The 26,935-nt window shown below is 46.8% G+C and overlaps 2 protein-coding genes across 2 annotated transcripts in view; both read left to right on the top strand.

Moving 5' to 3' along the window:
- Window positions 1-19,116, top strand: part of MTA1 (metastasis associated 1) — a gene marked incomplete at its 5' end in the record, with an annotated part of 75,181 nt that extends 56,065 nt beyond the window's left edge. The window contains 3 exon segments of the mRNA XM_026089197.1: window positions 9,189-9,220; window positions 11,942-12,093; window positions 17,464-19,116. Of these exon segments, the coding sequence (XP_025944982.1) occupies window positions 9,189-9,220; window positions 11,942-12,093; window positions 17,464-17,602 (323 nt within the window).
- A 359-nt stretch (window positions 19,117-19,475) lies between these two features.
- Window positions 19,476-26,935, top strand: part of CRIP2 (cysteine rich protein 2) — a 23,422-nt gene continuing 15,962 nt past the window's right edge. The window contains exon 1 of the mRNA XM_026089215.1: window positions 19,476-19,568. Coding sequence (XP_025945000.1) covers window positions 19,514-19,568 — 55 coding nt within the window. The 5' untranslated portion in view covers window positions 19,476-19,513. The remainder of the gene's footprint in view (window positions 19,569-26,935) is intronic.

Genomic DNA, 26,935 nt, shown 5'->3' on the forward strand with positions numbered 1-26,935 from the left:
AGCTATCCAACATGGGGTCTATGTGATACTCATTTTGTGCAAATTCCTACGGGGTGGGTGGAGGGAGGGAGCACTGTTAGACTTTGTTCTCTCTTGCACCACGTTAGCTTTCATCTGATTGAATTTGTTTTTCAGGGTCATCACATGCACTATAAAAATTGGCAGAAAGAAAGAGAGCATGAATGAGTAGCTGGAATAAAAGGAAGGCTTTTCCCAGCAGCAAACTTAATGCTGAAATAAAGTGGTAGTGGATCATGCTCCAAGTAATATGTTAAAAAATTAGGGAGGGTTCATAGAAGAGCCATGAAAATGGTGAAGGGACTGGAAAACGCACCTTATAATGGAAAATGTTTTTATCAAAGAGGAAATTGTAGATGTTTGTCACTACTGACAGGAGCAGCAGAAGCGTGATAATAAAGGGCTTTTTAGTCTAGCCAGGAGTGGAATAATAAGCTGTTGTAGCCAGAAGGTACAGTAAAAAAACTTAGGCTAGAAAAAAGCTGCAAATTTTTGAATGAGGTTAGTTAACTGTTGAAATACCTTGCTTCCACTGCTGGGAATTTCTTAAACAAAATGGAATGATGATCTAATTTAATGTGTTCTGGTTCATTATTTCTTACCTCCTCTTGAGGAAATATGAATGAACTCCTAGAACTGGAGGCATTATAGCTTCATCAGCCTAGCGTAGCATTAGATTTAATTATCAAGAGATGAGTGTGAAAGTGGAAACACTGCTCTTGATCAAAGACAGCTATTGAGGTGGAACTACAGGGAAGTCCTTTAGCATCAGCTGTGTAGGAAGCCAGACTTATTTCAAAGGTCTCTTCTGGTTACTTGGACCTTACATAAAATTTGATTGTTGCTTTGCACTTACCTGGTTGCATTAACCGCATTACAATTCTTCCTTTATCAGCGGTGGCACCGGCTGCCTTTCCAAAGTCAAGGATAACCATCCAAAGAAAGTTTGTCCATCCAGGAATGACTTTAACCAAAAGGGAATGCTGTTAGGACATGACTCAGACCTGTTTTCTCTAGAGCTGGCTGTATCTAGTTAGATCACCAAAATCAGTAGATGCACAGTAGTTGAGCAGATGGCCGTATCTTCTGTGTATTTGTATTAGGCCTGCGATTCCTGTGTGTGAGAGAACCTGTAAGAGTGTCTCCTGGGCAGGATCAAGTTATATGGAACAGCAGGGGCAGATCTGGTCCCTGAGCAATGGCAGAATATAAAATTGAGAACAGCAAATTAAAAAACATCTCTGAATGGGATGTGTCCAAGGCATTGGCCAGTGACCCCAATGTTTTACAGTCTTTCTAGAGGTGATGAAAGCAGCTGGCAAATCAAGAGGGCATAAAAGGTGTAAGGGTGGCCAGCAGGGACATCATTTCCTGAAAAGCATGCAAAACCTGAGGAGAGAAGTAGAAAAATAAGGTGAGCATATGCCGAGAAAGTTAATGGTATAAATAGCTGCAAAGTGAACCTCCAGGAGACAGAGAGCTTCCTGTTCTTCTTTGAAGGTGAGACTGTGGTCTGTCCAGTGGAAACAGGTTGCACTCAAGAGTGCTAGTAGCAAACATGCTGGTGTAGTGATTATGCGGTTTTGCAGTACTTGAGATAAACTATATTGGATACAGGGTAAACAGAGGCAGCACTAGGGGAAGCTTTGAAAGGGTATGTACGAAGGTGAAAGTGGTAATGGTGAATCAGTGCTCTGTCAGGTGGCAGAGGAGTTTGAAATCATTTTTTTGTAAAAATGAATGGATTAATAAAGACTGTTCAGCCATGCAGAGCAGAGCTTGAAGTGGGGAGACAGGTTTTAAAATAAATAAATAAAATCAGCTTGTAGTATTGCCTTTCCCATGCTCATGAGTTGACCCCAGATCTGAAAATCAGTGTGTGCTACATCTGCTTTCAGGACTGRTTAAGAACACAGTAAAGAAGTGCTCTGAACCCCAGAGGAACTCGGGTTCCCTTTGGTCAAAAATAAAGCAAACATTGAGTAGAACATAGCGTAATCCTATTTTAGGGCAAGTTTCTCAAGCATCATGATTGCTTATCAGTTCTTGTTACTTAGATACTAGAAGAAAAGAGCCTCTGTTTGATTTTACTGGCATGGGATAAAATGAAATCTCTGCAGTCAGTGTGGCTGGGACTACAGACAGATGCCGTATCTGTACCCAGAGTAGCTGTTGTGAACCACTAAACAGCATGCCTAGTTAACTAGTGGAGCTGAGTAGAGTTAACTCTTTGGTTTTGTGGCGAAAAGAACAAGGGAGAAAAGTAAGCATGGGGGTTCGCTGTATTTTTTTAACCCTATTTAAAAGTTGAGAAAAAAATTCTCTTGTTTCAATTTAGATTGTCTCTTTTAAGTGCTGTTTCAGAAGATCAGTGTGACTTAGAAATTATCGTGGAGGAGCATCTGTACAAAATATTTTTGTTTGATAGTTTTGAAACACTTCACAATTTTTTTTTTTGAAAACTTCTTCCCTCTGAAACTTTTTAGATGAATTCCATTGATTTAAATTTTCTTGCCAAGCTTCGTTTGCCACACTGTTTCTTTAAAAGTGTCTAATTATTGAATTTGTGCAAATGATAGCTCCACGGGACTGGGAGATCTCCTTTCTTTCTTAGACTTGATTTTTGAAAAGCTGCTATGCCCAAAGTGAAGCTGCTTTGAGGCTTAGATCTCCACCTGAGGACTAGACTGCAACTCGGTCGTGTAATCACATAACGAATAAGAAAGCATCAGGCCAAGCCACAGTTGCAGCCTGTGCACATGCAGGGGTTACTTCCTAGATACGCTCTTTTAATGAGTACTGCAGTGCTGCAGCTTCCTTGCTTTAGATTACATGCCAAAAGTACAGATTATTTCTGAGAAGTTTTACTTAGCATTTTATATGCAGTTGAGTGAAAATGTTTTCACTCACCTTCAGCTTAGCCGTTATACTGTGGTTAGTTCTTTTTGGTATTATGGAGAAAGATCTGGAAACAAGGTCAGGAAGAGATGGGCTTCACAATCTGCAGATCAACTTAGGAAAAGTATTTGACTTTTGAGGGATGGCACAGCCTAGGATGTGTGTGGTGACTGGCGAGAGTAGAGTGCATATCCTAGGGCAGTATTAAATGTGAGAGGAAGTGGGTGGGTAAGTTTTTAGGGGCAGAACTGCAAATGACCTTGAAGATGCAAATCCTGAACTCAAACATAAAGGGCGTCTACACATGTGATACCTATATGCAAGTGGAATACTCCCAGTTCTAAGACCAGCGAATGATTCGGTTGTGTCTAGCTCCCATAGTTTGGAACAACAAATCCTAAAGAAGTGAGGTGCATGGTTTTATTGCCTCCCCAATGTCTCACCGCCAGACGAAGGTGAACAGTAGTGATTCACTCAACGCTGAGATAGATAGTAGCTCTTCAATCTGAACATACCTACCACAGGGCAGCTACTGCCTTCTGGGCTCATGACAGTTGGATGTTACTGCCTAGAATGTATTAGTAGGGTCATTTGAAGTGCTCCTAGCACATGATCCTGCTTTGCATGAAGAAGACCTCATCTGTGAGATACTGTGAAGCAAACTAATGTCATCTGGTAGACTGAGCATTTCAGGAACTACTATCCAAATCCAACAAGGCTAATGTGGGAGGGTTAGTGGAAGGAGGTGGGTAAAGAACCGCTGCTTACTCAGACAAATCAAAAACTCTTCTTTGTGGAATCTCATGTTTGGAGTTACTGTTTGTTTAATGTTGTCTCAGGTTTATTCATCCAACAGAGAAATGTGATCACCCTGTGTTTCATTACAACCAAAACAGTCTGTGTTTCTGTATCTGTTGCATGGAGCTGGGCTACTGTATTCTGAACTATGTTAACCTTTCCTTTTTTTTTTTTTTTAATTAAAAAAAAGTCTTAAATTTTTTTTCCTTTTTCTTTGCCAATCTTGGTAGGAACTTACTTAGGTAAGTAAATTGCAATTTTAACATTGTTTTTATGTACAACAGAATTTTAAGAAAATGTTAGTCCAGGTGGTGTTTGATACAGTTTATGCTCTGTTCTGCTTGTTGCACTTGCATTCCTGAAAGTTTATACTCTACTCGTTGATTGTTAGAAGGTGGACACTCAATCTGCTTACAGCTGTAACACACTCTTGGCAGTTTAAGAAAGAGAGAGGTACTAAACAATTTTTATAAGCTTGCAAAAAGTGTATGTGTTTATATGTCAACACCTGCAGACTACTTGAAGTGAACCAGTAATTTGGAGATGAAATCCTTGTTCATCAAGTCTTGTTCATGCATGCATATTGGGCTTTTTTTATAGGTCACTCAAAATGCGGTACTATTGATATCTTTGTTACTGCTGGGAAGGATGGAATCCCAGGAGGAGGATTTCTTTTGAAAAAGGAAAATGTATATAAAGAGTGTGTGGCTTTTGAAATCAGAGCCATGTATTTTAGTGTAGCTTATATTTAAAACCTGTCAGTTGTTAGAATATTTGCTAAATTCTGTGTTCATTGCGATTGAAGATGTGCTTATGAATGTTGTTGCGTATTGCGTGTTTTGCATGATACTTCTCTTTAGTGAAGAGAAGTAAAACCAAAACAGCCTCTGTGACTAATTGCTTGTTGTCCTGATTGATTAAAAAAGATGAATTAGGTTCATATGAGATAAAGGAGCCATAGTTTTGTGCATAGGGGATATGCCAATGACTGGGGCTAATAAATTTTAGCAACTGTAAATTAAACAACTCCAAGGTACATTCAGAGGCTGGAAGCTGAGCTGCTGCTCCTCCTTGGTACTAGGGTCAGCTCTGCTCCTCCTTGATACTAGGGTCAACTCTGCACAGGCTTCTTGTGCCAAACTATGAAATGGCCTGTAAATATACAGGCAATGGTATGGATGTTCAAGCATGGAAGGGCATTGGTATATTTGTACCCTAGTAGGAAAGTGGCAATGCTTGGTGCTGCTTCTGCAGCTTCTTGATGCTTGTTGTAGTAACTTCCCGCAAACTTCCCCGTGCTCCAGTCTGTTTGGATAGGATACTGCTGAGAGTTTGGGCTCTCCTGCTTCTGGCAATGGCAGTTGTGTATTGTGGGAGCTGGAGAAAAAGGGAGTAACTTTTGAATGGGACCTCTGAGCAGGCAAGGTTGTCTTGCTGGGCTCGCTGCAAGTAGGTTTGAATCAGTAAAAAGCACGCACATCCGTGTCTCAGTCTTCTAATGGGCTCGGATATGTTGGTTTTCTGCCCGACCTGGAAGCTGGATCCCCTGTTCCACTCAAGTGTCACTGGATGCCAGCAGTTCCTCCCCCCCCCCCCCACTGTGGTCTTGGTGCATTATGCTCGTTGCTGCCCAAAATTCAGATTTGAGTATTCTCTCACTTTTTAAATAAATCTGAGAATGCAAGATCCAAATGATAGGAGATTTACATGCAAAGAAACAGACTGGTTGGTTGAGAGCTTCTCCCCCTGCCCCGTCCTAGAAATATTAAACAAAGCTGCAAAGTAACAGTAGTAACAGACTTGCATTTGCTGTCTATGATGGTCTCCCACTATTTATTTATTTCTTTGGTGAAAGTATATTCCTCTGCAGCTTTGATACTTCAAGAATGGTGGGGTCATTAAGCCATAGTAACCTGCTTTGACTGTTTTTTTGAGCTAAGATCTCATCTGTAATTGTGCATATGCTTGAACAAGTTCGGAGGCCTTCGTCAAGAGTCGAGGCATGCTTGGAGGGTCTCACATAATATCTCTAATGTGATTAGTTGTTTTATTGCTATTTCAGTAACAATGGGGAATCATTGGTGGTGAAGGAGAATCTAGGCTTATCTTCAGATGTATGTTTAATTTACCTTGTCTTCATTTTATCGTCTGGAACTTCCTCTTTATTTAAATGTGTAGAGGAGACTTTGGCAGGAGGAATTGAAAGGTAGCAGATTTTCTAGGGCCTTGTTTTTTTTTTTTGTTTTTTTTTAATTCGGTAGTACAGAAAAAAACCCTCTAATCTTCAGTTTTTGGAAAATATTTCAATTTCTTGGCTGCCAAAGACTAGAAAACCTGGTTAGATTCACTGGGGACTGTTACTCTTTGTGATTTTAAGGATTTGGTCAATCCCGAAACTGCCCCCCCCCCCTTCCTTCACTTGAAGGAAGTTAATGTTGCTTCTGACACAGAAGTCTGATTTCAAGCAGTTGGACTTTACACATCATTGAAAAGAATATCTGCACTTACTTCCCTGTGGCTTCTTAGACATCCTTCAGTAAAATAATATTAAAAAAGTCTTCTCCTGGTCTAGTACTGGAGCTGTAGAGAAGCTGCCAGAGCCCTGATGGATTTTACTCCTGGTTTATACTCATATGCTCTCTTACTTCTTTAACCTGCCTGTGGATGTGTGTGAGAAATCTTTCAAGCCTTGAACTGTGAAAATGGAGCAAGCACATCACAAAGGACTAAGTTTCATGTGCTGGGTTGTCTGTCTATGCCACTCCTTACCCTGAAACTYGGGACTGATTTAGTTCTTGGAGATGCCTGTCTCATAGACCTCCTCTCTTGCACAGGAGCCACCACAAGCTCTTGGGCAAGAATCCATTGCTTCCAGTATGGATGCATCCTGTTGACTTGACAGCAAGTCTGAAATGGGTTACAGATGTTATGCTCTCTCTGCTTCTCCTAGGTGGCCATTGCTGATAAAAAGTATTCATTCAATAACAGTGCTTCAGTCGCACATAGATGCAGTGTAATGATTTTTATTGCAAAGTAGAAGTAGTCTTTCAAGTGTCCATTTCTGTATTTACTCTTTCATACTGCAGTTATCAAAGTGTGACTGAGGGAAAACTCTCAGGTATTTAAGGATTAATTTGCTAATCAATACCTTATTAATGTGATAGCAAGGATAGAAATTGTATTGAAAACTGTAACTTTGTTTTGTGTCCTACTTTATTACAGCTCAGATTGACRTGGGTCGCTTTATCCTAGAGGTAATAGTTTATTGGAGAGATGTGCCCACATTTTAGCCGGCTGTTTTCTTTGCTGTTCGAGGACTCTGAAGCTCTGAGACTCAGTTGGGAGCAGTTCTGCTCAGCCTTCCTTCAGTTTTGTGTCAGTCTCAACATTTCTTGTCACCATGGAAGATTTGGGGTTAATCCTGGTGCATAGGAATAGCGCTGTCTGCTATACATCCAGCAATAATCTTCTCGGCAGCAGCAGCCACATATCAGCTGCTCCTGTAGGCTAGACTTTTCTGGCGTCAGGCATGTTCTTAGTATAAGAAAAGAGCTAATCCTGAGTGTGGTTAAAATAAAATATCTGGCTTCTCTCCAGGGACTAGCATCAGTTGATTTGCATCTCTCAGAGCTCCTGTGAATGAGGGAAATGTTATCTTTCTGTTAGGGAGGGGGGGAAGAAAAGTGCTAGAGCTTAGCTCTTTGGACTGAAGTCAACAGACTGAGGTTGCATCCTGCTGCCTGTGCTGTTTCCAAGCATTGTGGAGCTCTCTGTCCATCCATCTCAAACAGCTGTTTGCAGCTGTGTTTTGAACATGATTGCTGCTCCTATGTAGAAAGGGATAATTATCTGGAGCTTATGTTGCCTTTGTCAGCCTCCAAAGGTTGGTTACTGGTGGTCTTACTTGGTGTCTGGTACATCTGTTCTACAGATTTGATGCAAATCTTTTGGCAACTCTTTTTTCATCTGTGTGGATGCTGAGGCACTAAAACACTGCAAAAAGTGAAGCTATGTCTGTCTGAAGTAGCTAACAACATACCTCCCTACCGAAATGGGAAATAAACTTTATATCAGCTGTTGATTTTTAGTGTGGTATCATGATGCTCAATGCTCAGAAAAAGTCCCCCATTTCCCCCCTTTACCTTTCCCAATACATTACTGTGCCATGTGTTTCCTGACGTACTTGCTGAGTACGTTGTGTTCAKTTTTACCAAGGAGAATTTCAAGGAATCTGTTGGAGTACAGCCACAAATGTAAAAGTCGATTTTTGCTGGCTTCTTAAAAAGCTTTGCTGTTTCGTTACAGCTTAACTGGCTAAACAATGGGAAATTTCAAATGTCAAACCAAATGGATAGAGTTTGGGAAACTTGCTATAAATGTGAAAGCAGAATTAATAGTGATAACTACTTCTGCAGCCGGTGACAGCATTTCCTGATGCCTATAGTACCTGTTTGCTTTGTTGTACCGARCTTTCTGATTCGGGGCCAGAAAGGGCTGAAAGAGGCTTTGGTGCCTTGATGTTGATGAAAGTGTTTTCTGGGAGCTTGCATCCTAGAAAACTAAAAAGTGGTAACAAAGGTTTGGTAGGACTTCTAGTCCCTTCTCTGCCATACCTTGCTGCCTTAAAGCAGTACTTCATTCTCTTACATCCCAGGACTTTTGTGTGTCCTCTAAGGTCTCATGTATATAAGGTACAGTTCAGTACATGCACTAGATCCACACCTAAAACATGGACTTCTGGCAGTGTGATAGGGGATATGGTAGAACAGCAAATGGCAATCTAGTAAAATCAAGCCTTTGTGCTTGGGGCTTTACGGTGCTGCTTATGTTAGTGGAGTACGACTTTGGGTGACGGTTTCTGCGCTCTGTGCCTGGCAGAGCTAAGCTAATGGCAGCATTTATGTGTGGTACGTTCAGAGCAGTTTAGCAGATATAATCTGTTTGCTAACAGTTCATAGGTAACATCTGAGTTGAAGAGTTCCCTGGAGATCCAAGGATGATAGGAAAGATTTTTGTGTGTTGCTGTCTTGACAGTATGATAACTTCTTTCGTCTTCTCCTAGATTTCAGTAAATTCCTCAAAAACTAAAACAAAACAAAACAAAAAAAACCCCAACCAACAAAAAAAACCCCGAATTTTTTCCAAAGAATTGAGGAAAATTTTAGATATGAAAGAGGAAGTGTACTTTTAGTGGTAGTTTGAAGAAAGGTATGAATGAATGGAGAAAAGAATGAGTGAATGGAACTTTTTTTTTTTTTTTTTTAATTTGCAGGCCCTGCTCTTCAAAATATGTTGTTAAGGAAGCTGTTTTCTTAGTTACTTTTCAAGGAGGGGAGAAGTTAGTTTGGTAGAAAACTCTTGTTTCAACAAAGCAACCCAGTTGCAAACATAGCTGCGTGTGTTTTGATTTTGTACTTTTTCTGTCTTGGAAAAGCAATGGTCTTACCAGCTCTATTCTCTTTCCTGTTTGTTAGGTCTGCCTAACCACGGACAAACCAGACAAATGGTAAGAGAATGTTCATTTAACCAAAACAAGGAAAAGCAAAAGAAGAATGATTAACCCTCTCTAGATAGAATACCCCATTAAACCATAGTATTTCACTTCTGTCTTTGCTGTTTACAGCTGGTCATACTTCCTGATTCTCATTGGAAAATTAAAAAAAAAAAAAATCTTTGGGCATATGGAAGGTCCAACTGCTTAAATAAAATTGAAACCCCAAATCAATGTATGTAATTGAGATTCTGTTTTGAATGGAACACTTTGTTTCTGCTCATACAGAAAATGAGTGGCTGTTTATAGCAAAGTCCTGGGATGTGTTTCTAGGTGGAATGTGTTTCACTGAAGGAGGAAGGCTTAAATGATGGAAGGGTTTGTTTGGCAAACAGTTCCTTTATTTTTATTTTATTTTATTTTTTTAGGAAGTTGGTGTGCAAGTTGTCTGCTGAGAATGCTTGTTTTTTCTGAGTAAAAATGATTCCTAGCCTTTCATCCATTATGCTGAGAGTTTTATCAAAGGACAGAAGCAAATAGCCAGTCTGATTGATATTTCTCTGGCAAAATGCTTTCTCATGAAATTTCTGTGTGYGTGAAGGGGCCAGCGCAAAGGCTGTGCATTGCTTCCCCCCTTTACCGATGGCTTTTGGGGGACCTTGACGTTATGTCTCCCCACTCATGGGAGAGAACTTCAAGCTTAAATTTTTGCCCCAAAGCATCTCCTCCTGGTGTTGGTAGAGTGGAGTTTGCCTCATTAGGTGAACTGCCACCATGTATTAGTGTCAGTAGAGTCGCTCTGACATGGGTAAATCTGCAGCAGGTATGAATGGTGGTTACTGAATAATGATCACAAGTATTATTAAATCTAAGAACGCTTTTGGATAGTGYGTAATATCACGTGGGTAGGATATAACTGGAGCATGCTAGTCTGCCTGTAATAATGAAGCATTCATCCGGCTTGTTACTTGAGCATCTGATATGAAGTGGTAAATTGTATTCCTCACTGAATTCGGTTTTACTTYTTGTCACTGAGGAGACTGGCTACTTGTTTGTGTCTGCTGTATAAACCAACTCAGTGCAGTGGGAGAAATCTGTGATGACCTAAYGTTTTCAGCTACAAGGGTGAAAACCCTGAACTGTCTTGATTTCTGGTTGCGTGATAAAGTGTTCTACTGAACTGAAAATTAAAGGTCCATGTTTCAGGATGTGCCACTGGAAACATATTGCTCTGTGCAGGTAGAGAAAAGGCAAGCTCCAAGCACATGGGGTACCTTTATATATTTCCAAAAATTTTCTCTGGAGTTGTTCTCCTGTATATGTAGAAAGAGGGGAGAAAATACCCTTCTCAGCACTGATGAGGAGGATTTTCTTGGATAAAACTGGAGGGGGGGGGGGGGAAGCCAAACCTTTTATTCTAAGCCTTGTTCCTGACAAATCTCAAATGTGAAAGCTATTCTTGAAGAATTCCAGTGGTTTGCTGTGGTGCCGAAATTGTCTTGTATAACATGGAGCTGGACAACTAAGAAATTAAAATGTCTATTGCACTGCTTTAAAGAGCTTAGGATTTTAAAAGGTGGGATTTTGTTTGCTTGGCTCTAAAGCTCTTATTTTTCTCCAAGAAGCAGATCTGTCTAGTTGATTAAGGCTGGTCAAAAGCAAGTCATCAGTCATTTTACTGCACCCTGGCGTTTAAGGGCTGAGTAGCTCATGTCCCACCTTCCCTTTGGAGGTGGTTGTCCCAGGCCAGACATCCTCTTACCTGGTGCTCTGCCCCTATTTTGGGGACAGAACGGGAAGTCTTGGTGCATTTGGGGAGATGGTCTGATCTGGGAGAATGTACCAGAATTATTCTATTGGGGCATTTTTTTGACCAGCTTTAATTTATGCATATCAAATTTTCTAGGCCCTCATTCTTCACCTTTCCTGATTGTTTCTGATTTCTGTGGGATTTCTCAATGTGCTAATCATCAGGAAGAGGGGCAGCAGAACTGGACTCCAAATGATCAAGGACAGCTGCATTTGAGAAGCTTTGCTCCCTTGCATCTGCACCTCTCTTATTAAGAGCCTGTACTTTTTCAGTTGAGTGGAAGGGGCTATTGTGGGTCTGGAAAACAAGCCATGTTGCTTTGCAAAGCAAGTGTATTACATATGGGAGATCTCTGTTGTTAAATGCTGCAAGGATTTTATGATGAAAGCTGTTAAGCTTCTAGTTCTAGGGTTTTTTTCAAAAACATTTAATTATATACTATACTCATTAACCTTCCTAGAACAAAAAGGATATAGGTAAGTTTGACATCCCAGAATAACTTTAACTTCTGAGTTTTATATCTCATTTGTTGTGTAGCTAGATTTCTTTCCCTGAAATCAGTGGAGTTACTCTAGATTTATGGTAGTAGCTGAAATCTAAGTCTTATACTCAATCTTTCAAGCCTGATGTCATCTTTTAGACACAAGCAACAGATTATTGGTGATACCTTCCATTTATTATTCATCCTGTTGTTGGAGTATTGCAGTCCTATTGTATATCGAAGGTGCCTAACTTCTAGTGCTTGTGGCCCATTGCTTTTTTGTGAATTCTGCATTCAGTCACGGTCAAGAGGGGACATGTTTACCAGAAACTCTCAACATCTAATATGAAAACTTTAATCCTCCTTTCCTTTGTTTGAGTGCTTATCACATGCTACTGCAGGTTTGTTACAGTCCATAATTGTACTATTTTATGTATCACGTTAGGGACCAAGCCGAAACTTGCTGCTCAATGGGAAATCATACCCAACAAAAGTCCGATTAATTCGTGGTGGATCCATGCCTCCAGTGAAAAGGAGGAGGATGAACTGGATTGATGCACCAGATGATGTTTTTTACATGGCCACTGAAGAAACCAGGTAGGACGCTTGATCTTTTCAGAGGGTTTAAGGGAGGTGTTCTGTTTTCTGTTTCTTGTGGGTGCTGCAGCTGATCTTGTGGTTAGTTGGCGATCTCTTTAGCAGACCTTTTGCTACATATTGAATGCAGAATCCACTTCAGCTGTTTAGTTGAACAAAGGCTGTGATATACCTAATTCTGTCTGATGTGCCTAATCATGCACCTGCATTTCAGAGCAAGCAGATTCTTTTTCTGCCTGMACCATTCCTGTAGGAGATGGGCAATGAGGGGAGGAGGACTGAAAAGGGGAGTTCACCTTGCTTCAGACCCATAAATGCCTTTGGAGGTCCCATCTCAGTAACAGAATAGAGGCATTCTGGCTCATGGATAATGCTGAGGCACAGAGCTTCCTGTACATGGGGTTATGCTTGCTATTAAAGCCTGGCTTAGTTTGCATCCAAAACTGTGTTAATAGAATACTGAAAGCTGCTGACTTACGCCTGGAGACAGCAATGCATGTTCCAGTCCTGTAGTGCTCCTCCCTTGTGCAAACGAGATCAGATTCTTTAGGCCAGAATAAGGTTTTGAGACTGTGCGCACCCTGGATGCCCTCTTGCATGCTGAAGTCTGTTGCATTACTTCTCAGATTGTCTCTCCATGAATCTAGCTGAGAAATGAAATATGGCAAGTGGCACATAAGGTTGAGTTGCCTCTTATTTTTTTGGTGTTTCCCCCACCAGTAGTGTCCAGATTAAGCCCTGCAGTGTCAATATTCCTTTTTCTACACTGCTGCTTATGCTAGTCTTTCTTGTTACTTTGCCCACAGAATAAAAATAATAAGGGAAGAAATTTTCTTTGCGTGAGTTTCAGTTTAAACTCCATATACAGGCTGCGGACAATGCAGTAGAAGCTATGTGGCCTGATTCCTAAAGCAAGGCTTCTGTGGCTGTATTCCTGGTACTGTATTATTCCCAGGAAGGGAGGACTACTCTTAGGTATGGTGAGAAAGGTAGAGACCTTTTCTTGTGCTCTTTCCTCCCAAGGACCTGACGCCTCTCTCCTGGGTAACCTTGAGGAAGGTCAGAGCGAAGTCTCAGGCTGTCTCTTTGGCTGTCTCTGCAAGCAGAGGTGCCTTCTAGCTTCCTTGTCTGCATCTGAAGGCTGGAGTTACCAGCTGCTGTCGATATCGGTGCCCTGACAGGCAAAGAGCCAGAGTACTGGTCCTTTCCTCCAGTATCTGGCAAATGGAGACTTGGGAATTATTGGACACCTGACTCCTGACAAGTAACCAAGGAGGATGTGAGTTTTGATTACTCAGTCCCAGTTATTATTATTACTAAATTTGAACTGAGTGGTAGTCAGTCCCGGCATCCTCAACCTCTTTCTTAGTGTCCAGAGCATTTCGAGTGTCAGGTGACTATTCTGCAGGCCCGGTGCCAAAGGTCTCCTTTGTAGATAGACTGAGAGTGGTAATGTTAGAGTTACTAACAACTGATCCATTGGACTATCAGATAAACAAGGCATTGCTGATAAGAGGGGGCTGTGTGTAGGAAAACCCCTAGTTAGAACTCGGAATAAACATACAATTATTTCCCTGTCAGACCTGTTCCTGTGGATGCCTCTAACACAGCTGTGTTTCATGTCTGTCTCCCTGTCAAGAAGCAACGTAATCTCTTCTAGCTGAGTCAGCTGGGACAGCTTTGGGAAGGAAATAAGGAAGAGCATTTACTTCAAAGGGAAGAATTGATCTTCAGTGTAAACATGTACACCTCAGTTACAACTGCCTGGCACCTCTTTCATATGAAGGCATATTCTGGCACTTAAAGGACACAATAGTGACTAGATGTCTCTGAAAGCAATGCCACAGAAAGTTCGTAAGCCCTGGGCATCTTGCACCTTCCATCTCTGTGAGGTTGCCATGCGTATGAATGAAGAGCTGCTTGTTCCTTCAAGGGCCGGCTATAAATGCCAGGATGAATTCCATTGAGTTCCAAACAAGCTGATGGAAGTTGCAGGTGGCCTCCATAAAATTTGAGTCCTTTTGGCCTGTAGCACCAGGTTTGCCTTAATGAAATGCTCTTCAGGAAAGACAACATGCAGTGCTTACCAAATCCATGCTCAGAAAGGAGGGCTGAAGAAATCTCTTAGCATAAGGCCTGGATGTGTAACTCGGATGAATAAGTAGATTGTTAGACCTAAGGTTACTAATGTGATCTCTTAAGTCCCTTACCAGTGTRACCTTGTTCGTTTGGCAGCACAGATGATGCATGCTGTGCTATTTCCTTCTGCCCTCTGCACCTGATCTTTTCAAAGTATCTTCACTTTCTCCCTTTCTAATCTTTCTGTGAGGTGCTGTGAAAGCAAAAAGTGGGATTCTTTCTATGATTGAACGTAGAGTGAGAGAAATACTTAATTTTCAAGGGAAACAATTTCTTTTATTCCTGTTGCTCTCATGTTCTGGGAGAGAGGTACTGGGATCCTGTTACAGACTTTCAGCTCTGACAAATTCACGTGCCATTTCGAAGACAGGGTGTTCAGTCTCTTAGCTCAGTCCTTAGATGCTCAAAGCTTATTTCATAATCCTGAATCTACAAAACACTTGTTGACATATTTATCATCCAGCCCTCAAGAAATACTGCGGATTCCTGGTAGAAATGTCTCGGCCCCACCACAAGGTCTTGCTCTTTGATCTCTACAGAACAGTGAGAATATTCATCAAGTGCAGTATTGGTCATGAGAACAACTTACTGTAGGGGCAGAGAATCGCCTGCTCTTACAGCCCACTGACCAAGGCGGGAAAGATCACTTCCACAGCAGCCACATTTCAAACGCAGAAATCGTAGTGCGGTGATAGACATCAGCTCCATAAGACCTTATCTCCTCCATTTTTAAAAAAAGAACGGGCTCCTTTGTCTGACAGCCTTGCTGCTGAGCTGACTGATGAGCGCTGAAAAGAGATGTTTGGCAGTCCGCTGAAAAGCAGGGAGGCCTGAGTGATGTAGCATTGTAAGCGGCACGGGTTTTCTGTTGGGCATTTCACCTCTAACTTTTCCCTGAACCATCTGCTGCATTCCAGTGTCAAGAATGTAAGGCTTGTTTGTGAGCTCTGAAACAATCTGAGCTTTGTCTCGGCTCCGTAGCAATCAATCTAACAGCGATATCTGCGTATCATCCTCCGGCTGAGGGTCAGGCTGTGTTTTCAGTCACAGAATGCAGGTTTTCCTAAGGTTTTGCCTCCCCCCTACCCTGCTTTGGGTAGAACTGTTGAGAATGGTACTAGAAAACTGGGTAGCTTTGAGGGAATGATTTCAAATGTTGGCAGATTGAAAGGAATAAGACTTTGAATTCAAGCTTCACGGTAAGGAGCTTGGGGAGCTCAGTATTTGTAATTTATGCAGAGGAAGGCGGAGGGTGACCTGATCAGAATCTAGAACTACTGAGAGACTTGCTTCTGATGGCAGGTGTCTTACGGTGCTGTGTGCGCTACATGAAAGGAGTCCACTGGCTAAAAGTAGCTCAGTTTCACCTAAATGAGTCTTGGAAAAATCATCATTTCACGATATCTCCCCCCACCCCATATCAGCTTTAGAAGTTGGAGAAATGGGGACACTGAACAAACAAGAAGTGTGTCTATATTTGTGTTTAACCTCTGTGCAGCAGAGGTTAACCCTTGTTCTGTTCTGTGGGCAAAAAAAGCACATGAAGAGATGAACAAATCTGACCAGAGCTGGTTCAAAATCTTCAAGTGAAGTCACTGTTAATTTCTCGCTGATTCTGGTGGGGAGGGTAAATTTTAGGGGGAAAAGTAGAATTCCATTGAAGAACGTGTTGTCTTTTGAGGAGAAAAGTGGCCCCAAYGGTGCTGAGTGACCAAAACTGCTTTCAAGCCTTGCTTTTAATTCCTCTGGGGCCCACGTTATAAAACGTGAACGTTGCCTTTGGGGGATAGATGGCAGTGTTCGTGGAATGTAAAACTGATGCGGCAGCCCTTCCGCTGGCCCAGAATCCGCGCTCTCACAGCAAGTCAAACAACCTTTAAGGTAGGAGAAGCGGTCCTTCCTCACCAAACCCTCCTTGTTGGCCAAGTTCCCAAGCTGATGGTAGTGTTCAGATCACTGTATTTAGTAGGTTCTGGTGAACTATTCCTCTGTGAGAATGTATATATAACTTTCCTTTCTAATCTCTACATGCCTTTGGCCACCACAACATCCTACAGACATGAATTCCTCATTTTAATTATAAACTGTGGGGTGTTTTCTAAAGTACTTATTTTAGCTCTAAACCTGATATTGATGGAAAGCAGTGAGTAATCATTCTCTATTGACCCTTTCTACTTTATTTTGCTAAAATGTTAAACCTTGAGCCTGTCCCCCCCCTTTATTTAAGCTGAAGAGTCTGTTTACTTTCTCTCCTCTTGGAAGTCTGTTTCCTGCCTCTGATAAGACTTGTTTCCCCCCTTCTAGCATATAGGGAAACTCTTAACAAATGCGAGATGTGAATTCATCTCCGATTTCTAGGTTGGGCCCATACAGCATGGGAGGAAGTACAGAGTGTGAGAGGGAATTTCTGGAGAAAGATTGATGTGCTTGTGTTATTTGTGCATGGGCCCTCTGTAYCCTGCTCTCCCCTGAGGTTTTAATCTGTTAGCCTATTTGAGCTGCGTTTTTTGGGGGGCCTACACCATCCATCATGTCCCTGCAAATCTGTGAAAGTAAGAGCGGGGAGGCACCCTGTTAGTGCACCCAATGTGGGGGGGAAGCTCCAGTATTGGAGCCGTCATAGGGCTCCCCTGTGGGAGTTTGGCCTTGCAGCATAACTCYGTGGAAGACTAAGTGCTGCTGGCTTTGCTGCTCGTGCTCTGACATCTGTTTGGAAGAAGCAGCTGTGTGCACCTGCTCGGGAACGGGAATGTCGGAGCGAGCCCTGCGAGAGATGGATTAATGAGCACAGAAGTGACCAAAGTTGCTAGAAGAGATTTGTTTGCAGCTTGGCTTTGCGAACTCCCGCAAAGCTATCTGCAGTGTGTCACACACGTTTGCACACATCAAAATAAACTTCTAGTGATACGGAAACTGATTATTGTAACTATTTCACATGTTATTATATTTACAACGTTGGGCCTGACCCTGCAAAGCTGGGTGAGAATGCCTTCCGCTGTGCAGAGGAACGATTCTGCAACAGAGGATGCAATTTCATCTTCCCTGGTGGGTTTGTATAGCAGCAAACAAGTTCCCAGGGGGAAACACTGCTGAAGTAAACAGCACCAGCCCCCTTGTTAGTGAGCAGCCTCTCCATGTGCAGGCCTGGTTTTGCTTGGAGAAATGGAGAAATCTTAAATGCGTAAGCGTTTGCTCTCTGTAATCAGTTCCTTTCTTCTCCCCTCTCTACAGGAAAATCCGCAAGCTTCTTTCCTCTTCCGAAGCCAAGCGAGCYGCCAGACGCCCTTACAAGCCTATTATCCTCCGGCCAATGCAGGCAGTGCAGCTACGCCAGCCCATGAATGATGAACCCATAATCATCGAGGATTAACACACACTGAGCAGCTCTCTCCGAATGATGGTGGATCTGCCTGAAAGAATCTCTCCTCCAGCGTATACTTGAGTTTCTATGGCTACAGCGTTGAACTAACTGTTGAAGAGAGGGAACTTTTGAGGAACTGTTTTGCATCTTTTAAACCCTTAAAAGGAACTCAGCCCTGCTCTGAGCCTCTGACCACAGACTGCTCTCTCTCTCTCGCGCGTGCTCTCTCCTTCTCTCTTCTTTTTTTTTCTTTTTTTTTATTTTTGGTAGCCTATTTTCCCCTTTGCTTCTACCCCTTTTGTAGACAGGGGAGGGAAAGTAAGTTTAACTTATTAAGAGAATGTGGACTAGTACTTTTTAGCTTTGTTTCCTCTTCTGATGTATGAAGAGCTAGAACCCTTCATTTTGTGACTGAGCTCTCGTTGCAAAGCCGTTTTTACAAGGCTGTGTTGTAAGGTTTTTTTTTTAATTTTGTGGACGGTGCCATTTTTTATTTCATTTATATTATTTCTTTTGTAGATAAATTTCCAACCTTTAACTGATATTTGGAAATAAGAGCTGAAAGCCAGCCCCAGGTTCAGCCAGTTTTCTTTGGTCCTGTCCCTTATGTTTTTTGGATCATTTTGCACAGCCAGTTGTGCTCCTGCACAAGACAGAAACAACTCAGGCTGAGAAAGGAGGGAGCTAAGAACTGAAGAACCTTGCAGAACATTACACTAACATTGTGTGCAGTGGAGGCCAGGCTACCAGAATTAGGTGCCCTTATTCTAGTCAATCCCTGGGAGATCTGGCTTGTAGCATTTCTCTCAGTAACCAGCAGTTTGTGTGCTGCCTTCTCTCTGACATCTGGAATCCTACGTGCTGTTGTACCACCGAGACCCAGCAGTAGGCCCAGCAGTCCGGCAAGTGTAATGAATTGCTTTGCTCTGGCTCCAAGAGTCAAGTACACCAATGCCCAGGGACATTTTGCTTAGAATTCTGAACCTGTTTGTGCGACAGTGTTTTTGGACACATCTCTCCCAGGACAAAACCTGGTTTCTCTTAAATTGCGTTCTTGTACGTTTCCCATTTTGAAGGGAATTTAAATTACAGCTGGGTTTTAATTTGAACACATTGTGTCTGAAATTAAGTGGTTTTTTTCCTCCCTTGACATTTCTTGTGTTTGAGGTTTTTTGCATCTCTTGAACTTACTATGTATTTGCAAGTCTGTATAATTTCTTTTTCATATGTCTTCTCATTGCAGTGCATTTGCTGAATGCCCTGCTCTGTTTTGAAAGGATGTAAACTATCATTTGCAACTTGTGCTGATCTGTACATGTACCTGCCTCAAGCAGACACAGCATGTAATAACCCCCAAGTCATTCCATATGTGTCAGCAGTGAGATGAGCCAAAGTTGTATTTGGGTTATCACAGTCCAACCGTGATTCTGTGCAGCTCTGCCAACCCACTGGGTTAGACGGAAAGGAATCCCCACAAAATGAAAGCAATTCAGTTAACTTTACTTAATAAACCTGGAAAGTGAGCTTTTGTGAAACATCTGCTTTTTGTCTGTTCTGAAATAGTCATCAAGCCCCTTGCTCGGGGTGCCATCTGGCTTGTGCATGCGCGTCTGCGCCTGTTCCTTTACCTCCACAAGTTGTTTGGCTTTGAAGTGCTTGTGTAATTGTGGTGCTTCCCTGCACTGCCTGCGCCGTTATGTTGCACAGAGCGAGAGCCGTTCGCGGTTTGATTCCACTGATAGGCAGTTTAAATATTTCTGACGCTTCAGAATCCGACTCCCTCCCTCCTTCATTTAAACACTGCCGCAGATGCAGCGCTGAAGCTCTGAATGAGCCTTTTGTCTGYGGAGGCTCATACATCTTGCTGATCGGTGCCGTGAAATGTGGCAGGGTGAAATCCCTGTGGATTACTCTCAGAAGATGTTGACATTTAAGCGCATCATTTCTATGTTYGCTCCCTACCGGGATAAGCAAAGTGGGTTCAACGGTTGTTCTCGTTTGCTGCTTCGGAGTGGTAGGACTTGCTCTGTGGCTGTTAATAGCTGTGCAACTTAGCAGATAAGTTTATCCTGTATTGCTTCTCCTATTTTCCTATCCGTAATTTAAAAGCAAGAGGGGGCAGCTGTACCTGAAGGAGATGCTGTCTGCGAAGGGACCAGGCCTGCTAGCCTGGAAGCCGGCAGGCTGTGTGCAAGCATGGTGCAGGACTGAAGTCCGCAGGTAGTTTTTCCTTTGCCTCCATCAATTTGTAGAATTAGCCCTCCGTACGTGAGGAGCATTGCTGACTGTGGGAAGGTTTTGTGGCTTGTGATTCTCCTCTGTGAGGGGAAGGTCCCACAGTGACTTCTCCCTGTTGCAGAATGAAATCGGAGGAGATTGCTTTGAAGGTGTCTTTGTATCTGAATCAGCCTTAGCCCATCTGCAGTGGTGCTTGGAGCTGATGCCTTGGCTGTAGCAGAGGGCTGTACTCTACCACATCCACTCTGACAGCAGTGGAGGTTCAGGGAGCTCGAAAATCCCTGCATGCTGGAAGTGATGCACTTTGGTTGTCAACAGGTGAACTACTGCCTGGACAGGGTGTTCAAACCACGCAAAGTGGCTTAGAGTGACCACTGGGGGGTGCCAGCTCTGCAGTTTCAAACAACTTGAAAGCTTTCTCAGAGTAACTCCCGAGATTGCTTTGGAAATGAGTCCAGGCAGCTCTAGAAAACATCCTGTGCTGCCCTGGCTTTGAAGGATCCCTTACATGTTCTTTAATATGGATGCAGTTTTTTTGGTGTATTGTAACAGACTTCATTCTCTTGTGTTTCACTGTCGTATATTTGGAAAGAAGATTTGGAAGGTATCTTTAGATAAACCAAAGAAATATCCTGTGTCTCAAGAGGTGCAGAGATTCATAACTGGTAGGTCCCATCACTGACCTATCCAGTTCTGAGCCATCGCTCTCTTTAGCCAGCTGCTATCACTAGCTCTGCCCCATAGCACCATCTCTTCCTTCTGCTGAAAACCATATTCTCTTGCTGATGTGCTGTGCATGCTGTCGTTGCAGGGGTTGCCTTTGATTTGTTTCTGCTGTAGAGCCTTGTAAAAGGGTACGTACAGCTGGGACAGTGATTTGCTTCCAGTGTCCCCTCCACACATCCTGCTTCCACCTCCAAAAGAGCCCTGGAGGTTGTAGGGGGCAAATTGTAAAGGGAAACTCTGTCAGATGGGGATTGCAGTCTAAGAGATCGCTGCTTGTGTTCGAGAGTGGAGATGCGTCCTCTCCTCTTGGGCACATTAGCTGGCATGCTGTGGAGCCCGCGGCTTGGGACTGCGCAGTGACCAAAGCAGCAGTTTCCTGCTGTATATTTCTCCAGTCCATAGTAAGAGTTTTGCCACGTGCATTTGGATAATTTCCTGTAGAAGCGTGTCCCTGGCATCCTCCTCCTTTACCTGCTGTTCTTCTGCATAGCAGGGAAGCAGACATGGGCTCACCTCCTCCCACTCGGATAGGGCTGTACTCCAGGCCCCATCCTGGGCGAGCTCTCATGGGGGTGGAGGGCACCAGCCTCTGGACTTGTGGCAATGCTTCTGATTTTATGGGCTTAAAAGTAGCAGGGAGCTGATCAAAAAAGTCTTTGGGGAAGGGGGTGGGGGGAAGAATTCAAATGTTCCCATAATACTTCAAGACAAAACACTTTTGTTACAGAATTTTTTTTTTCCACTTAACTTTGGGGGTTTTTTATGTGTGCTTTTGCATTTTACTAGCTTCTCAGTAGCAGCTTCATGCAAGCTGTGCTTCTGACACAGTAACATGACAGCAGTATGCTCTCTATAACAACATGCACTATTGAAATAGTGTGGAAAAATGCAAATATGACCAAAACTAGCAATTCTGAAATTCAGACTCCTGTTGTGGGAGGTGGACTTTATAACCCTACAGCAATGTCCCAGTTAAGCAAAATATGTTTTGAGATTTCCATTCCAAAGGAAACTTGGAGCCTGTGCCAGCTCTGCTCCAGCTCTGGGTCCTTGGTGCAGATGTTACACAAGTCAGACCTTGGGAAGCCTCAGTCTTTCTTCGGAGGGCTGGTTTGCGTACTGATGGAGCCGCTTTCCACCACCGAGTGGGAACTGTGGAGGAGGAAAGTTCAATTAACCTGCTGGAGTGACAGCAGGGGGGGAAGCGCTGTGCTGATGTGGAATCTTCTGCCTGGAGCATAGTGGTATTGGAGGTGTGCAATGCTGTGAGATTGAAAAGAAGACAATAAACTATTTTAGCAAATTTTATGATTGGGAGGAGAAGGAAGAAGAGTGTTGCAGAATCCAGTTTTCATAACGGTGTTGTGTTTTTTGTTTAAACCTTTGCCCTCTTGATGGATTAAAACACCTTTAACATGGAATGAGCATTGACAGTAGTGTTAAAGGGGGAAACGAGAGACCTCTGCAGCCAGGCGAGCTGCGGTGTGACAGTCCGCTCTAGCTGGGTTGTTGCAAGCTCTGTCTGTGTGCATCTTTTCTGTAAATGTGCTCATTAGTCAGCTGCTGCTTTCCCAGCTGCCTGGCTCACCTGGGTGCAGCCTGTGAAAGCCGGCAGTGATGGGAGGCTGCCGTGATCCCCGCCGCGGGGTTATGAATGTGTACTGAGAGCTGGGCTCCTAACCCACGTCCCCAAGGGAGGATGCTGAGCCCYGACGCCCAAGGAGGGGATGCACTTCTCCCTGCCCTGTTCCTTCCCGCGATGTGTGTGCAAGGGGGCTCGTCCCAGGCAGCCACCTTGGAAAACTGGTAAAAGATGGAGCTTCTGCTGATTGCTTCATYTGGTGCAGGCCCAAGGGAGGGAGGTGGAGGCTGCTGCAAGAACAGACAGGCAGTAAATTGGGAGGATGCTGCCCAGGGTTGGTCTGTCCCCTTTCTCCTCCTCCACTAGCTCCAGGCAGACCCCTTTCTGTAACGCCTTTGCCTGTGTGTTTGTTCCTAGGTCCAAAATGCTACTTGTAGCCATCTCAGGCTGTGGACCAGGGTGCACGTTGTGGGTGCTGTACTGCTCTGAGGAGCCAGACTACCTTTGAGAAGAAAGGATGGGCTAAAGGAAAACAAAGACAAATACTGCTTGTTTCTAAAGGGAGTAGTTGAAAGAAAATCTGGTAAATCTATGTGGAAAAATAGGGAAATGAAAGGGAGGGGGAGGAAGGAAAGTGGACAATGCAGGGCAAAGCCAGAGCCGGAAGCTGGAAGAGGTAATAGGGAAAGAGGAGGGGAAGATGGATGGTGGCCACTACCTCTGCTTTCTCCTCTGCATCCCGCTCATGGAGCAGGAGCGCTGCCACGTGCAGGAAAGCTGCTGCCTCCACCTTCCCCAGGCCCCCAGCAGCAGCCTGTGCCGCTTTCGGGCTGCGGTCAGCCCTGCGTGGAGGGGGCCGTGGCGGCTGCCCTGGGGGTCCCTTCGCAGCTTCCTTGCAGGGCTCTGCTGGGGGCGAGCCTCCTCTTGCACCACCCGCCTGCAGCACGCCGGATTGCTAAGGAGCCTGCCAAGGAGCGGGGACGGTGCAGACCCCGCCAGCCGGCCCCGAGGCGGCTCCTGCGTGCCTCCATCAGTGCTCAGAAAGCTGCCTGCGAGCCGAGCTCTGATAGAGCTCGGTGCAGGGCACTGGAGGTGCTTTTCCACCCCCTTCTCCCTTCCAAAGTCATAGCGTACATTATTATTCCTCCTTTCATACGGTAAAAGGGCACCTCGTGCTGGGAAGGAGCAAGCGGCAGAAGGGGAAGCTGCGCGCGTTACCAGCTCCGCTGCGCGCGGCAGCTCCAGCGCGCCGGGAGGAAGCGCTGCCTCACGGGCGAGGACGGCTGCTTTGGCAGGGCCCTCGCCGGGCTGCTGGAGGGGGCGGAGAGGGTTTCCCACTGGTGCCGGAGGAGCAGGCGCCCCGTGCTCGCTGCCCGTGGTGTGTGCTGGAGGCAGCTGGCGAGCGCCCCGCTGAGCACGTTTAGCATTTCTACGTGCCTGCATGCGGGGGCTTTGGAGCCAGGCTTGCGCTGCAGTTTGGATGGATTTGACCCCCATGAGCAGGGTCTGTGCCGGGGCTGCCCCCGGCCCTTTGCCGCACCGGCCTGGGGAGCCCCTCTCCCCCTCTCCCCCTCTCCCCCTCTCCCCGCCTGGAAGAAAGTCAAGTGGGGACAGGGCTGAAGTGTAGTTGACTCCTGCCCTGGGCTCTGCGATTTTAGTTGCCTGCATTCCTGGAGCAAACATTCATACCATAAATTCAGCATCCTTCTGCAGATGCCTTGCTCCCCTCCGGCCTGGAGCAGGGCTCTCCGCCTGGATCTCGCGCTTTGCGGGATGCTGGCAGCAGCGCAGCAAGCAGATTCACGGGCCCTTGCAGGAAGGCTTCAGCCGGGCTGTTCTCGGTCGGAGGTTTTCCATCCGAGCGGAGGGAGCAGGCTTGTTCCCCTGCCGCCTTTCCTTGGTAAAACTGCCCAGTTAGTGGATATAGGAGGGATGAGCGGGTGGTGCTGCCAGCTCGGTGCAGGGTGGTTTTCTCTGCAGGTTTCTGAATAGGCAGGGCTTTGAAAAGTTGATTTTGCGGCCCCCCCRAGGGGTGTCACATCCTGCCAGGCGYGTGRGGCCATGCTGGGCACGTTTGCGCATTCATTTCCCTGCATCCTGGGAAGATGCCCGTAACGTCCGTCGGGGAGCGGGGTCAAATGCGTGCTAACGGCTGCTGCTTCCTCTCGTGCTGCCGAGGAGAAGACGGAGCCGCAAGGGCGCTTCGCTCCGCGGAGACGTCGCGGTGATCCGAAATCGCGTTGCACCACCGCTAGCCTGAACTCTGGCCACAGCGCGTCCGGGAGGGGAGCTGGGCGGAAAGGGAGAGTTTAATAAAAAACAGTCCTGCTGCGCGGGCCAAAAGCTGAACTTTGCCACCGAGACCGGGCTCGGAGCCCAGCCCGTCGCCGGTGGACGGGGGCAGAGCGCCTCGGTGCGCGCAGGGCACGGGGCGAAGGGGACAGTGGCGGCGGGGCGGGCGGGAGCCCCGCGGGCAGAGGGAGCGCCCGGCCGGCTCCGTGGCACCGGCAGCGCGGGGCTTTAGTGGGCCTCCCCCCTCCCCGGGCTTGCATTGGCTTCGGGGCCGTTCCTGCTGGGATCGGCGTGGATTTGGCCTCGCGAGCGATGCCGAGGTTCGCCGGATGCTGCTCTTGCGCAGCCGTGCCGGGAGGCTGGGGACGGATTGCGTGTGGCTCCTGAGGAGCGCTGGCCTCGCTCCRAAGGGCTCGCGGGCCCGGAGCCCCCGCTGCTCCCAGCACATGCTGCTCCCTCGCTGATTCACGCTTTACTCGGAGGACGGAAAATGAACCCACGTCCTTTAACCTACCCCTGGGTTAAAGCCGGGACCGTTTGGGAGAAAGGACGCGGCGGAGCCGGGGTGGAGGGCGCGAAGGCTCCTATCTGCCTCGCCCGATAACGGCCGGGCTCCGCTGCCTTTAAAGGAGAGGAGCCGCAAGTGGATTTTCGGCGCTGCAGATAGCCGGTGCCGCGGCGAGGCGGTGACGCGCCAGCCCGTGGCAAGTGCCGCCTGATGAGACCCAGCGGCTGCCGCCGCGCTCTTGCTCTGGTCTGCTCCCTCGTCCCCGCGGCGTTTTGGGGGCCGGGACGGACCGCTGTCCTTCGGGCGAACGCAGCAAGCAATGCGTTGTGAGCTTTTGTTCTTTTATTTAACCTTTTTTATTATTGCTAAATATTTTTCCCCCCAGTCTCGCCTTGTAGCAAGGCCAGACGCTTCTAGATGCCAAAAAATGTGAGACAAATACAACCAGAAACGGGGAGAGGGGAAGGTTTCCCAGCCCTGCTTCCCCTGCGCAAGCCGCTTGGTCTGCAGGGTGGGAGCTTTTTTGGCATTTGCATCTAAAGGAAGAAAAAAGAGCAGTGGGGAGTCAAAGCACGGGGGGGAGGGCTGAGCCAAGCGGAGCAGCCTGGGGACCGGCATTACTTCTTTATTTCCCGCCTTTCCCCCGGCTTCCCCGTGAAGCTCGTTGGTAAGAAGGTGATGGTGGGGGAAACTGAGGCACGCCGCAGGCAGGGAAGTGGGACGTGGCGCCGCAYGGGCTCCACTCGTGCCCCGGTGCTTCTGCCTGTGCCGAGGGTCGGAGGCTCCCAGAATCCCGGGGCAGCCACTGCCCCAGAGGTGCCGGCATGCCGTGCAGCGGGGTAGTTACAGGGGCAGCAGGTCAACAGGGAGCAAATATTAACGCTCCGAGCGGCGGTCGTGGTGCAGCGCGCGGTGCCAGCTGGCGGGACAGCTTAGGAAGTCCCGGGGCTGCGCTGTGCACCGTTGCAGGAAAACGGGTCAGCGGCTCCGTGCGCCCCGCCGGGACGAGGGCTGGGGGCCGGTGCCTTTGGTGGGGGGCCACCCCAGGCATGATGCCTGCGGCTCCRCTCCCGCCCTGGGAAGCTCCCTTGCATTCCCCGGGCTGCCGAAACGCAGCATCCGCAGCCGTTGCCAAGGAAACCCACGCTTCCCGCTCAGCCGGAGGAAAGGGGTGCCCGCTGTCCCACGCCCGGAGGGATGGGAGCCGTCGCCTCCGAGCAGCGCTCGCCTCTCCGGGGCTCGGGCCAGCCCTGCCCTCGCCTCGGGGCTGGCAAAGCCTAAACCGGGGCAGATTAAGGTGCGACGAGCTAAAGCCGCTTTGCTCCCGAGCGAGCATATCCGCTTGGGATTTAGCACGCTTGCAGGCACGGATTCGCACCTGCAGGTGATTTGTCTTAATCCCCCCCGAGCCTCTGTGCATGCAAAGCCCTGGGTGGGCGGGCAGGTGGCTTGCTGGACGCGGCGGCTGCCGGCGCTGCAGCCGCCGGGGCGCCTCTCGGCGGGGCTGGGAGCGCTTTCTGCGCGAGGGGCGGCGTTGCCCGCTGCGCGGTTTCCCCTCCTCGGGCGTGTGTTGTGCCGGGGCCCCCCGAGCCTGGGTGCCGGAGAGGCTCGCGGCGCCGGCGGCCACCTGCCCCGCGCAGGCTCGCGCCCCGGCCCCGGCAGGGCCACAAAGCCGCGCTTTGTTGCGGCGGCAGCTGGGCCGGCGCGGCCCGAGTGACGGGGACGCCTGGCCTCCCGCAGCCCTTCGCCCGCGCGGGGCCGGGGCCCCTGGGCAGCATGCCCCCACTGCGAGTGCTGCCCCGGACGCCTGGGCCCGTCACCCGGCTCTGCCCCGCGCCCGCAGCTCGGGCAGCTCCGGCGCTGCCGGCGGCGCAGCAAGGAGGAATTATATAACAGCGGCCGCGGGSGCAGCCGGGCCGCGCGCTGATGAATAATGCAGCAGCCTCGCTCACGCCAACGGCAGATTTCCTGTTTACCCACACGCCGGCCCCGGGAG

This window comes from Apteryx rowi, unplaced genomic scaffold (genome assembly GCF_003343035.1).
Source record: "Apteryx rowi isolate R43461 unplaced genomic scaffold, aptRow1 scaffold_80, whole genome shotgun sequence".
NCBI classification, from domain to species: domain Eukaryota; kingdom Metazoa; phylum Chordata; class Aves; order Apterygiformes; family Apterygidae; genus Apteryx; species Apteryx rowi.